The sequence below is a fragment of the Petaurus breviceps genome, unplaced genomic scaffold (genome assembly GCF_028583685.1).
Source record: "Petaurus breviceps papuanus isolate PSGF00001 unplaced genomic scaffold, PetGlider_PUasm1.0 171, whole genome shotgun sequence".
Taxonomy (NCBI): domain Eukaryota; kingdom Metazoa; phylum Chordata; class Mammalia; order Diprotodontia; family Petauridae; genus Petaurus; species Petaurus breviceps.
In genome coordinates this window covers 10,211,891-10,226,202 of record NW_027185754.1, presented here as the reverse complement: position 1 = coordinate 10,226,202, position 14,312 = coordinate 10,211,891, and the positions used below count along the sequence as shown (strand labels likewise).

Below are 14,312 nucleotides of genomic sequence, written 5' to 3'. Positions count from 1 at the left end.
TCCCCTAATAGACTGTAGGCTCCTTGAGAGCAGGGACTGTCTTTTCTTTTTCTTTGAATCCTTAGAGCTTAGCACAGTGCTTGGAACATAGTCCATGCTGAATAAATGTTTATTGACTACTCACTGACTGACTGAGTTCCAAGTATGTGGAAGAAAAGGAAGGAGGATGAGGAGGAAAAATGCTTACTAGATTCACATCAAGTGTATTCAAGCTCCATAAATCCATATGGTATCTTGTAGACATAGACAAATTATAGTGATGACGCTATAGTTACCAGATGGCACTTGAGATAGGTTTAATGCCTGTTTCTACTCCTTACCACAAGGTTTAATTACTTTGACTTTCTCTATTCTTCCTTATTCTCTTGCTCCCTTCCTCTTCTCCTCCCTTCCTTTTGTTTCTCCTCTTAAGAGTCTACTTAGCCACACACACCAACAACACATCCTGTCTCCACAACCCAACAAGTCTGTGCAACAGCTTTGGAGACTTTTAGGGGCCTGAGATTTTTATTGGCAGACAGAGTACTGGAGTTGGAGGATCTGGTTTCAAATCTCACTACTGATGCACAATATTTGTACAACCTTGGGCATTTTGCTCTGGGAGGCTCTGGGAACCTCAACTTCCTCATCCTGAAAATGAGGGGGTTAAACTAGTTATCCCTTGAAGCCCCTTCAAGCTCTAAATCCATGATCCTAAGAAATGTAGTTAAATATACTTACCTCTCCGACAGAGATGTGGGTTAAAGATCGAAATTCCATGAGCTTTTCAAAAGCCAATGAACATGCAGCTGTTTTCAACCTTATCCCAGTTCGCTGGTTGATGACCCAACATGCACACAAACCAAAAGACTTGAGACATTCAGTGATGAAAAGAGCAAAGCAGAGTCCAATGTTATAGGAAAGATTCCTTGATTTGTCTACATCATTTTCAAGGATCTTTGGCACAATTAGCACCTAGGAGCAAAAAGCAATTCTGCATAGCGAAGGTTTTCCAATATACCATTGTCCTGAGTTTCATCATATCAGAGTTTGTTGAAGTAAATAAAAGTACCCAAAATGCTGGGTTGCTTTAGACCCTTTTGTGTGTGTGTGTAATCGACTTCGTTAGTGGTTTGATAAAGCCTATGAATGTTTGTTGTAAACATCCACAATTAAAAGAAAATGCTAGGGGCGGCTAGGTGGTGCAGTGAATAGAGCAGTGGCCTTGGAGTCAGGGGGACCTGAGTTCAAATCCAGCCTCAGACACTTAATACTAGCCGTGTGACCTTGGGCAAGTCACTCAACCCCAATTGCCCTAAGCTCCCCCCTCCAAAAAGCCAAAAAAAAAAAAGCTAAATTTCAAAATTAGAGGTGAGTGAAAATCAAGCTGTAACCTTTTTTCCCATTCAAGTTCACAGACCCTTAGGGAATGGGGTCTGTGAACCTCATGTTAAAAACCCTTGTTTAAGCCAGGGGTGGGGAACTTGTGGCCTGGAGGCCACAGGTGGCCCTCTAGTTCTGCAAGTGCAGCCCTTTGACTGAATCCAAACTTCACAAAACAAATCCCCTTAATAAAAGGATTTGTTCTGTAAAACTTGGACTCAGTCAAAAGGCCATACCCAAGGACCTAGAAGGCTAAATATGACCTCAAAGCCACAGGTTCCCCAAATGGTACATCCAGTCCATTGTGTCTGTAATGACGATATTGAGGGACCATTAATGAGTGAGTACAGTAGATATCCTTCAAATTGTCAAAAAGTGGAGAATCATCCTAAGGTAATACTGAGCACTATGAGGAATTATTCTGAATAACCCCAAGGCACTATTCACATCCCCAAAGAAACAGATATTTCCTTAAGAGACTTAACATCATTTCTAAATCTGTTTCATTGACCAGACATTGGTAAAAACCTTGGGTGCCCTGCACTGACTTCAGGACACCCTATGGATTCACTTAAGATTCAACAATGGACCGTGGGAAACCCCAAGGCATTGCTTTTGAAACGAAGCCTGCTCAGTTTCTGCATTGTGTCCTCCCCTTAGACACGATGAAGTCCATTACTTACTGGTCCTAAGACACTCATAATACTGAAGAACATGATTGCCAATAAATCCACAAAAAGTCTTGTTCTCTGGAACTTGAAGAGCACATGATTCATTGAAGCCTTTTCATAGCCACGTTTTGCAACTTCTTCTTCCCAGAGGTGGCGAAGCCTTGAAACAGAACCATACACCATGCTCTTACTCCTTGTATTTAAGGCTTGTTAGATTGGGTGGGATCACTAGCCGTTAGAGAGGTAGTGGGTGAATAGAAGTCAGATCACTAAATTTCAAGTCCAAATTCTACCTCTTACTAGCAGCAAGGTGGCACAAGAGAGCTGGGCCTAGAGTCAAGAAGGTCTGAGTTCAAATCCAACCTCAGGTACTTACTGTGTGACCCTGAGAAAGTAATTTAACCTGTCTGCCTCAGTTTCCTCAGCTGTAAAATGGAGATAATGATAGCACCTGCCTCCCAGGGTAGTCGTGAGGATCAGATGAGATAATATTTGTAAAGCATTTAGCCCAGTGCCTGGCACAGAGTAGGTGCTTAATAATGCTTGTTTCCTTCCTTCCTAGGTGAACTTTGGCTAGTCATTCAAACCCTCTGAACTTAAATGCCCTCATCTATAAAGGGGGCAATAATAGTTCAGTGAATGGAGTGCTAGACCTGGAGTCCAGGATGACCTGCATTCAAACCCTGCCTCAGAGACCCACTAGCTGTGTGACTCTAAGCAAGTCACTTAACTTATCTAGGCTTTAATTTCCTCATCTGTTAAATGACAGATTGAACTCAATAACCCCTGAAGTCTCTCCTAGGTTTAAATCTACGATCTTCTAATACTAGACTTACCAAGATGTTATGAGGATCAAAGAGAATCATGTGTTTATTGGACTGTAAGATACCATTATCTCCTCTTCACCAAATTCCTACTCCCAGAATGAAGCTGACCCTGGAGCTCAAAGGCTGGCAGGTTAAACCGAGCTGGAAAGACTATAAAGCACTTGGCAAACATTGTGTTCTTTAAATGAATAACGATGTACATGATGGCATCAGCTGTGTCCATCATCTGACTACTAGCCTGATAGAGTTGGAGAAATTCAAGACAAAAAATGTGCCTACTAGGGGATGATTTTTTAAAATCACAAGTGACTCTACCTCTTTGGACTTCAGTCTCTTAGATCTATAAAGGAAGGGTGTGGGGGGTTGCATTAGATGACTCTTAAGTCTCTTCTAGCTCTAAATCCTATAAAATACCTATGAGATTCATGAATACCATCTGTTATGGCAAAGAGATTTTGGTCTGAGTTGGTTGAAGGAGCCTACGGCAGTAGAAGTACAAAGGCTTAAACTATTAAAATAAGTATTTTCATCAACATCATCTTCTTCATCATCATCACTATCATTTGTATAAAAGCCAGAGGAAGGCCTCTAGCATAGTAGGAAGATCCTCTTAAAGTGGGATAAATGGAAAAAAGAATAGCAGAGAATGAGAAAGTATGCATTAGTTGCAGTCTGCACTGGTAGATAGGGCTTTCACAGCAATGAGATCATTATTCTTTTAAGTTATGGGTATTCTTCTTATTACAGGGTTTATAACATTCACAAAGGATATGGCTGGGGACTTCTGAGCCTCTGCTATAGATATATCAGGGTTCTGGGGTTGTGTGTTATATTGTGCAGAGACATCAAATGATTTGCCAAACTCCCCCACAACTAGCACTGTAACTTCTTTTCCACAGTTACCCTCATTTGACAGCTTTTCCTCCACCTCTCACAAAAGCAAAAGATCAGAAGTTATTCCCCCCCCCTCAAAAAAAAGATGTAGCACTACTAAAAGGTTAGTGTTGATGCACCCAAGAAGTCTGTCATTAGACTGTGTGTTCATTGTAAGAATTCTCTTTATACCTCCAACTCTAAATGATTGAAGTCATGAATGGCTATTTTGACAATAAGTATCCCCAAAAGGCTTCAAGTTTGAGTCATTGTGGAATACTTGGGGCCTAGACATAGAAGGTACCAGGTAAGGAAGACATTGGAACAGTACCTGTAAATCAAAATTTTCCTGACCAAAGATTGTCTGCATATAATGTATCAAATAGAATTAGGAAAGTAGATTAAATGCTTTCAATTTGTCCATCATACTATACTCTCCAGAGCACTTCTTCCATGCAGTAGATGGAATGGATAATACCATTCTCATTTTACAAAGGAGGAAACTGAGGCAGAATACAACTAAGTGATGTGTCTATGGTGTTATTTCCTGAGTACTGGTTCAGAGTTCTAGTCAAATGCCTGTTCCAGAGGTGATTATTGAATGACACTGAAGAGAGGCACTTTTAAACCAGAGGATAGAGAATCCCTTCTTTGTTCCTTGGGGAATATGCCCTATCTACCACCCTAGAGTTCTCTTGCCCACCATTCTATCAAGAACAACTACTCTGGTCAATATGGTGAGTTTCCCATTGTCACTGTTACCTTTTAGAGTTCTTTTCTGAGGAGTCATACATGGATAGAGAAGGCATAGTGTGCTCATTTAGGTGATTTCGGAAGCCCTGAATCATGAAACGGGTCAGCCACGAATTGGTGAGGTAGGAGAACAAGCCAGCGTCATCCACAGGATGTGCAGTAGAAGACCTGCGCAAGAAGCCAGAAGCAACAGGAGGCCCTTGTTAATGAGGCCTTCATCCTACCCTTGAAAGCTAAAGGAAAGCTAAGGCTAAGTGTACTATCACTAGGGGTCTTCAGTCACAGGGGATGATGGCTTGTCACCAGTGCTGCAAAAAGAATCCATTTCCCAGTAGCAGTTGTATTAGATGACCTTTCATTGTGAAGAATATAGAGAGTCTGTGCTTCTGATTTTATAGGGAAGATGTGAGGGGACTTTATAAACCTTTGTCATAAAGCAGCCTGTCCCTTTCTGAAAGACTCCCTGTGTCCCTGGAGCCTACCTCCTCAAGTAACCATAGTTTTCCGACCTATGGCCTTTTTCACACCCAATCTTCAAAAATTTCTAGTATATATGGTGATGATATAGTGAAAGGGCATGGAGAACAGGAAGAAGGCTGGAGGACCTATAGTTCTGTGGGGGTCCTGGTGACCAGGGCTGAAGCAGAACTTTGGATAGATATCTAGTAAAGAAACTGAACTGACTTTCCTAATCTCTTGACAAAAACCTCAACATTGCACTCCCTCTTTGCCAGTTGAGAAAAAGCTCTTTAGAAAAAGGATTTTCTTTTTGGTAGACAATAATGTAGGGACCAGATTCAGACAAAGCATTTGTATGCTTAAATAAGACTTAAAACTTGGGTCCCTTTACAATTGAAAGTCACCCCCACCCATCATGTTCCATCCATGAGAGGGAAAAATATTCAGTGACAAGTACAGTTTTATTACTACCCCAATGCTATTAAATGCATTGCATTTTCAGGCAACAAAAACAATATTAAAAGAAAGTGTCCCTTGTTCAGTCCTCTCCCCCCCCATCCCCTATGGCACACACTAAGTAGCTGTCTCCCCCTACGATCTCTTTGTTGGATACAAACAGGCAGTGGATGAGGCAGCCTTTGTCATAAAGGGCCACCTTTAAGAAATAAGTTCTCTTGTCCTTTTCTAGAAAACTCCCTTTGGCTTTGGCACTCACCCACTCAAACAACCACAGTCTTCCACATTCTGGCCCTTTTCACCTCAAATCCTCAAAACGCCCCAGGACATCTATGTGATATATAGCATTTCACAAACTGCAGTGTTGGGCAGAGAGGAGGTGGCAGGGTTAGAAGGATCATGGCTCTGTAATGCTGCTGCAGAGCTTTAGGCAGATATCATGGTCATGGATGAAAGAATCTGAGAGAACCAGCACCCTTCCCCTTGGTCATAGCACTCTTCTCCTCTCCTTTGCACTTATATTGTGATTTGTGTTATGGTGGTTACTGTCCCTGTCTTTGCTCTTCAGTTGTAACCTGAGCGCTTTGACAGCAAGAACAATTCTTTATTTCATCTTTGTGCTGCCATTACCCAGGGCTTTGGATATCAAAGGCACTTTGTTGTGAGCCAGAATACTGTTTTGGAATTGGGGAGGTATGAGTTCGTTCTCTATATCACTATCCAAGATTGTGGCAAGAGAAGATATTATGGTGCAGACTTGGGGCAGTTCAGCCTTATTTTGCTTCTTTGTGGATTGATCTGGGACCTAGCTATGGGCCCTTTGGACAAGACAATGTCTTAAAAAAAAAAATTTTAGGAATTTGGTCGAAAGCTCCCAAGACCCCAGGGAACCCCCTCACCTACTTCTTCTGACCTTCTTGCTGGCTTTCATTTGCTTTTCAATCAAGTCAAGTCAATAAACATTTTTTTTTAAGGCAGATACTAGGCTAAGCACAGGAAATAAGAAGAAAGACAGAAACATTCCCTGATCTCAAGGGGCCCAGAGTCCATCCTCTGAATTACTTTTAATCTCTTTGGAAACTGCTTTTACTGGACAATATTTGAATAGATTTTTAATAAATGAATTGTTTTAACTCAGATAATTAGATGATATTTGAAAAACACTTAGCACAGTGCCTGGCACATAGTAGGATTAACAATTGTTTGTTCCCTCCTTCATCTCCCTTGGGCTCTCTGTGATCTATTGTACCAGAAGCTAGGGACCTTTACACTTGAATATTTATTGAATTAAATGGAATTGGAAACAGATTGCTACTGAACCACTTACTTGGATCTGGGGCGAATTGGGATCATTGTTCTCCAAGCAGCATCACGTTTCTCATCTGAGAGGACCTTCTGTCCTTCTGGCTTGTTAAGAGGCCCTGGGCTCCAATAACTATCCCCAAGGGTGAATTTTTTCTTGGGGATAAAAAGAAGATGAATACATTTCTGTAAGTCCCAACTGCCATTTCCTTCCCACTTCCCCCCATATAAGAATTGTCTGGGGGAAATGAAATGGGCATCTCCACATCTTGTAGTAATGAGGTAATGTGGTTTAGTAGAAAGACCACTGGATGGAGAGTCATCTTGCTAATTTTGTACCTGTGGCAAATCACCATGCCTATCCCTTATAATACAGACCTACTTCAGAAAGTCTTTTGTTGGGATTGTGCTTTGTAAACCTCAGAGTGCTAAGTAAATGTGAATTATTGTTATCTAAGACCTCTTCCAGAGTAGACTCTAATATGCAACAATCCAATCCATTTTAACAAGCATTAAGTGCCTTAACATTCTATTATTTTGACTTCCCCACCCATCAAGAGAAAGGATCTTATCAGTTCATATGCTGAAAGCTGTTGCTGTTCTGTGTTTTTTTCAATTGTGTCTAACTCCTTTCTTGGCAAGGATACTGGAGTTGTTTGCCATTTCCTTCTCTAGCTCAGAAGGAAACTGAGGCAAATAGGATTAAGTGATTTGCCCCAGGGTCACATAGTTGATAGTCTGATGACAGATTTGAATTTGGGGAGATGAGTCTTCCTGATTCCAGGCCCAGCTAGCTGCCCCACTCAAAGTTACTGGGACTTTAATGGGTTTTTTCCTTCTGGGGATATTTGCATCTTAAAAGCTAAGCCTTTGAGGATAGAGGGTTGTTAACCCAAAGGAATGAACTACTAATGTTGTCATTTTAGATACCGTGAAAAGTCACAGGGATTTTTTTGAACCAGAGCCTCCCTTGATCTTGCTGTTACAAGCAAGGGAAGTGTATGAAGGTAACAGAAAAATAGACTTAGCCTTGATGTAGAGAAAAATCTTCCTAACAATTAAAATGGAATGTGCTGCCTCAGGAAGGAGTGTTTCCTGTTACTGGAGATTTTCAGAGAGGTTTATTGGCCATATTGAAGGAGTGGGGATTAAATCCCTTCCAACTCTTAGATTCTGTGATCAAGTGACCTTATACTCTCTGAGTCTCACTTTCCCCATCTGAAAAATAAAGAGGTTGGGCTAGATGGTCTTCAAGGTCCATTCTAGCTTAAAAAATCTATAAGTCAGATCAATTTTGGTGAAAGTAACCTGATTATGGGATTCCCTGAATGCATATAAGCTACTTGCTTTGTGGGAACAGGGACCAGGGAATTCTTACATAGGTGAGGCCATAAACTGTGCTGTCTTCCAAGTCCATTCCAAGGTTTACAGAGCCACCCATGGAGTTGAGACCCCAGTCCTTCCTTCTCCTGGGCATTTTCACTCAGTTCGGCCAATTCTTTCTTTCCTGGAATGAAAGATGCTGAAATGACAGAGAGGAATCATCAGTGTATCTCCTTCCTAGCCCAACAATAGTTTGGTTACCTTTACAATGAAAGGAAACACAATAGGGATGTATGGAACTGGACTGTCTTCTCCTCACTTTCATTCATTCATTCATTCATTCATTCATTCATTCATTCATTCATTCATTCAACATTCATTAAGATTCCACTGTGTGCAGAGCTTCATTCTAGGCTGCAGGGGTAAAAAAAAAAAAAAAGGTTAGATAAGACTTAGTTCCATTTCTAGATTAATGGAAAGATGAAGGTTATATATAGGAAGCCAAAAGAGGAGGATCACAAGGGTGGCACTTTATGTATAAATTTATATAAAGTTTATATAGGGGTGGGTAGACTTGCATGTGGCTAAGGAAACAGTACAGATAGGTGCTATTTTAGGAAAAAAACAGATTAACTTGTGGTTAATATGGTGTGAAAGCACCTTGGACTAGGAGTCAAAAGACCTAAATTCAAATTCCAGAATTATCAAGTCATTTGTGGTCTTTGACCTTGTTCTCCTTAGTTATAAAATGAGGAATTTGGACTAGATCATTTGTAGTTTCCCTAGTTCTCACCACCTCTTTCTAACTCAGAATCCACCACCAGAATTAGGAGTCAAATTTATATCTTGAAACCCATAGTAACCCACTCAAACCCCACAGGGCACCTGTAAAGCTTAGGTCTCCCCTTTTGTTACTGCCAGGCTGCTTCCCCTTTTCAGGGCCTGGATTTGTAATGCCTCTGTCTCAGTGATGTAGGGTTGAGGGAGAAGGGTTCAAAGACCAGCTGCTTAATGTAATATCTCACCTACATAGTGCTTTAATATTTATAAAACATTTTTCTTTCAACAGCCTCATGAGGCAGGCACAAATATTACCATCTTCATCTTCCAGAAAGGGAAACTAAGGTCTAGAGAAGTAAGGTAGCATGTCCAAGGTCACAGTAAATAAGTGCCAGGAAGAATGGAACTCTGAGCCCCTTTACCAATCAGTGTTCTTTATACTACAACACCCAACATCCCCTAAGAGCCCTGAGCTTGGAATCTCTAGACCTCAGTTTGCCCTTCTGTTAAATGGGGAGCTGGACTAGTATTAAGGGTGAGAGACCTGCGACCTCAAGGCCACATGTGGCCTTCTGGCTCCTTGAGTCTGCACAGCCTTTTGACTGAGTCCAAGTTTTATGGAAGAAATCTTTTTATTAAGGGAATTTGTTCTGTGAGGCTTGGATTCAGTCAGGGCTGCCCTTGAGGACGTGGAGGGCCACATGTGGCCTCATGGCCACAGGTTCCCCACCCCTGAACTAGATGTTCCCCAAGGTCCCTTGAAGATACAAATTCCAATCAAGTCCATTCTCCTAGGCTCCTAATTCTTTCCTTCTTTACTTCTACCAATGGCTTACTTCAAGGCCCAGCTAAAATTTCACCTCCTATTTGACAAAGCTTTTCCAGTCCCTGTTAATGTTAGTACTCTCCCTCTGTTGATTACCTCCACTTTATACTGTATATATTGTTTTTACATACAAGCATACCTCATTTTATTGTGTTTTACTTTATTAAACTTTGCAGATAATTGCAGGTTTTGTGTGTGTGTGTGTTTTAACAAATTGAAGGTTTGTGGCAACCCTGCCCTGAGCAATTGGTGCCATTTTTCCAGCATGTGCTCACATCTTGTCTCTGTGACATTTTGGTAATTCACAATATTTCATGCTTTTTCATTGTTATTATATCTGTTATGGTGATTTGTGATCAATGATTATTGATGTTACTATCTTTTGGGGCACCACAAATCACTCCCGTATAAGACCTTGAAGTTAATTGATAAATGTTGTGTGGATTCTGACTGCTGTACCCCACCAGCTCTTCTGGTCTTTCTCCCTTCTCTTTGGCCTCCCTTTTCCTTGAGACACAACAATATTGAAGTTAAGCCAATTAATAACCCTACAATGGCCTCTAAGTGTTCAAGTGAAAGGAAGAGTTCATCCATGTGGCAAACTTCATTGTTGTCTCCTTTCAAGAAACTGCCCAGGCCACCCCAGCCTTCAGCAATCACCACCCTGATCAGTCAGCAGCAGCCATCAACATCAAGACAAGACCCTCTGGCAGCAGAGACTACAACTCGCTGAAGGCTCACATGATGGTTAGCATTTTTTTGCAATAAAGTTTTTTAATTAAGGTATGTACATTGTTTCTAGACATACTACTATTACACACTTAACAGACTACAGTATAGTGTAAATATAACTTTTAAATGCACTGGAAAACCAGAAGACTTGTGTGACTTGCTTTACTGCATAAAACCAACCCCATACCGTCCCAGAGGTATGCCTGCAGTTGTTCGCATGTTCTCTCCCCAGAGTTGTTGTTAGGTTCAGTAGATAAATAGTATGTATGTGTCCAGCGCAAGTGGCACACAGTAGGCTCTTAATGTTTATTGACTAAGTCGTGACACAGTAAGAAGCACTTTGCTTCAAGATCCAACTCCACTAATTAAAATATGTGTAATCTTTGGCAAGTCTCTTGCTGGATTTCACTTTAAAATGAAGGTGGCTGGACTGGAGAGCCTGTAAGATCACTCCCCGCTTAGGCATTATGAGATTCTGCTTCTTCTACTAGGATAGTTACGGTGATCGCAGCTTGGAACTCGGGGCTGCCGCTACGTCGGAGCCCCAGCAGGGGGCAGGCAGCAAAGGGGCGGTGGCGGTAGAGGGGCTTGAGCCGTACGGCGGCCCGTAGCGCGGGGGCGGAAGCAGCTGGGGCAGACCGCAGCTGGCCACGGATCCACTTTAACCCGTACTCCGCCTCTCCCCGACCTTTGCCTCGGCGGCGCAGTTGCCTCTCAGCCTCAGGATCGCGGCCCCCGGCTGGCTTGGTAGCAGCGGCCATGTCGTCCGTGAGCGCGATCCAGATCCCGAGTCGGCTGCCGCTGCTGCTGACCCACGAGGGCGTCCTGCTGCCCGGCTCCACGATGCGCACCAGCGTGGACTCGGCCCGCAACCTGCAGCTGGTGCGCAGCCGCCTGCTCAAGGGCACGTCGCTGCAGAGCACCATCCTGGGCGTCATCCCCAACACCCCCGACCCGGCCAGCGACGCGCAGGACCTGCCGCCGCTGCACAGGTAGCGCCCGCCCGCCGAGCAACGGCGGCCGCCTGCCCGGGAGAAACTGAGGCCCGGGGAGCGGAAGTGACGCGGTAGAAATTTCCCCCCGCTCCCCAGGTTTGGGCTCTCGGGACCTGCGGGACTTGAGAGTCTTTTCTAGGAGCGTAGCCTCAACCTTGGAAGGGTTGGATGACCACATAGGCCCACGCTCAGTGTTACAGATAAGGAAACTGAGACCCAGGGAGCAGGAGGGACGGCCCCCGGCTGGCCAGTGTGTGCTCTTGGAGTCGTGGCAGCAGAGCAGATCTGGACGTTGCCCTATGGGGCATGTCCAGGAGACCGAGACCCGGAGAGTTCAAGAAAGATCTTGGGGATCGTATTGAGGGAACTGCCACTGGGCACTACAGATGCCCCAAAAGACTTAGTGCAGTATAGGACACCCTGTTTAGTTGAAGGGGTACTGGACTTATGGTTCCAAGGACATGAGTTTAAATACAGACCTTGCCACATTATTAGCTGGGACGTTTGGATGGGTCACTGAATTTTTTTTTACAAGCAGAAGCTCTAGGACCGCTTCTGTTTATTTTTGGAGGGGTGTGTCGTTTTTTTTTTTTTTTTCTGGTATCAGTTGGGCATTTTAGAAGGCTAGCCACTAAGGGTTATCCAACTTTGAAGAGAGGGTATTGGCCTAGGGGATCTCCGGATTCCTTTCCAGTTTTGACATTCTATGTTTATATAACTTCTCTATCCTGTTTTACAGGTCACAGCATTTTCTGGCAGCTATTGGAGGGAGGAAAGGCAAGGGTTCCTAGAATCAAGTTTGAGTGTGCCTTGAACTTCATGTATTCTTAGAACTCATATTTCATATACATTTTATAGCTAGAGAAACTGAGCCTAGAAAACAGAAGGGACTCAGATTCTTTCTAATCCCCTTCTTTCCATCGATACCCCCTCCCTCTCCCTCCCCTCCCCCCCCCCAACTCATGCATGAAACCAGTGACCAGGTAATTTTTAATCTAGCCGTTTGGTTCCAAGGCTTTTTTCTCCACCCTAGGGAAAATAGTTTTAACTGCTTCTCCCTAGAAGGCTTATCACTCTCTCTCTCCCTGCTTGTTAACTATTTTAAGGCTCCCATGCCTCCTCTATCATGCTAACTAGCAGTTTAAAAAAAAAAAAAACCTAATAAACTTCAGGAAACATCGTATAACTATTCCAGAGCCAACAGGGTAAGGCAGGGGTGGACTTCCTGGAAACTCGTCTCTTTCCATAGAAAATGAGCATAAAGGGGCTCCAGTGGAATAGATTGGTGATGGTGAAGAAATAGGTCAAACCTTCCGTGTTCCAACAGTAGAAAAAACACAGGCTCCTAGAACTGAGAATGATCTCCAGGAGTTTAACAAATACTAATCAGATTCTTCTTATGGACTAGTAAAAGTTTCTCCCTTCCTTTTAGAGCCCTGTGCTAACACAGTCTCCTTTGTCCTATTTCCTGTGCCCATCTTTGAATCCCAGCTTCTATCCTCTTCTTTTTCTTCTCCTTTCTCAACATATCTTCTTCATTTCCCAACTAGATTTCTTCTTTCCTCAGTGGATTATTTTCTTCTCCCTCTTTGTGCCTCCCACCAGAAACTTGACCTCTCATCTTCCCCTTCTGTTGCAGTTACATCTGTCCTTCAGTAGCCCTGAAGTCAGAGAATTTGGGTTCAAATTCTGCCTACAATTATCTTCTCATATGGCCTCTTGAGGAAGCCATCTAACTTCTCTGAGGTTCAGTTTCTTTCTCTAAAATGAGGGGTTTGAATTGGATGATCTCATAGGTCCCTTCTCTAGCCTGTGATCCTAAATATGGAGTGTCCCTCCTTGCATTTAGTATCCCCTTTCCTCCCAGATCTTTGTATTTTATTTCTTAGGATAGGATATTTCTCAAAGTTCTGTAGAAAAATATTTAGACTAGTCAGGTTCTCTGACTCCAGTACACCTAGTCTGCTTGCTTATCTCATTTTATGCCATCCCTCTGTGCTCAGGTACATAGTGTCTTTGCTTGTTTCTGTTTATCCTTCATGATCTAGTTTTCTTTTAACATATAATTACATAATATTTACCAATCCACAAACACCCTGAAGTATAAAAATATAACCATATTTTTATATTCTGTAAACATGTATCGATGGCATTAAAACAAGATTTTGAAAGGTACAAACAAATTCTGCATTTCAAGAGTATCGACTAATACAGAATATATTGATAAGTAAAGTAGCCTAGGAACAAAACCTTAGCATACAAATTAATACTTGCATTTTGACCTATTTCCTAGCCAGAAATGACTTTAGTTATTATGACTAAATAACATGACTTTAGTTAGAGGTATATTGTTGCTAAGAGATTCTTTGGCATACCTTTACAGTTTCATAAGACTGAAAGGGATCTTAAGGTCATAAGTTGGCACATAGTAGGCAGTTAATATGTGCTTGTTTGTTGATTGTTCTAGTCTAGCTCCTTGCCCATTTAAGGCACCCCCCAAAAATATAGCTATTTATTAGGTTTCTAGAAAAGTGTTACACAGCTTCCCCCAATCAACTGTACATAGGATCAGGTTAGTTAGAAGGGACCCCCTAATTTTACCAATGAAGAAACTGAAGCCCAGAGACAGTAAGGACTTGCCTAAGGTAACATAGCTAGCAAGTCGAAGAGCCAGGATTTGAACACTGGTCTTATGATGTCAGATAATTCCTTGAAATGGTCAATCACAAAGTTTTCTATTTTCTGATCTAAACTTGGAAACACTGTGAAAAAAAAATTCTTGCTTAAATGTCACACCCAATGCTCATCCAAGCCCAGACACTAAAATCTTGTACTTACCCAGTTAATTGCTTTCTCAGATCACAAGAGAACTCCAGAGGCACGGTGAGTGGCTGTCTTCTGCTCCCTCACTTCCCCCATACCTTTAAACGGCGCTGGCAAACTTCAGGGAGCA

General features: G+C 42.5%; 2 protein-coding genes across 3 annotated transcripts in view; one reads left to right on the top strand and one right to left on the bottom strand.

Annotated features, from left to right (window-relative positions):
* ABCC11 (ATP binding cassette subfamily C member 11) overlaps positions 1-8,233 on the bottom strand; it is a 66,862-nt gene extending 58,629 nt beyond the window's left edge. For both annotated transcript variants that reach the window (XM_069082817.1, XM_069082816.1), the window contains exons 1-5: positions 8,082-8,233; positions 6,729-6,859; positions 4,496-4,654; positions 2,046-2,193; positions 721-954 (exon numbers count right to left, since the gene is read on the bottom strand). In XM_069082817.1, coding sequence (XP_068938918.1) covers positions 721-954; positions 2,046-2,193; positions 4,496-4,654; positions 6,729-6,859; positions 8,082-8,180 — 771 coding nt within the window. In that variant the 5' untranslated portion in view covers positions 8,181-8,233. The remainder of the gene's footprint in view (positions 1-720; positions 955-2,045; positions 2,194-4,495; positions 4,655-6,728; positions 6,860-8,081) is intronic.
* A 2,758-nt stretch (positions 8,234-10,991) lies between these two features.
* LONP2 (lon peptidase 2, peroxisomal) overlaps positions 10,992-14,312 on the top strand; it is a 125,630-nt gene continuing 122,309 nt past the window's right edge. The window contains exon 1 of the mRNA XM_069082548.1: positions 10,992-11,356. Coding sequence (XP_068938649.1) covers positions 11,124-11,356 — 233 coding nt within the window. The 5' untranslated portion in view covers positions 10,992-11,123. The remainder of the gene's footprint in view (positions 11,357-14,312) is intronic.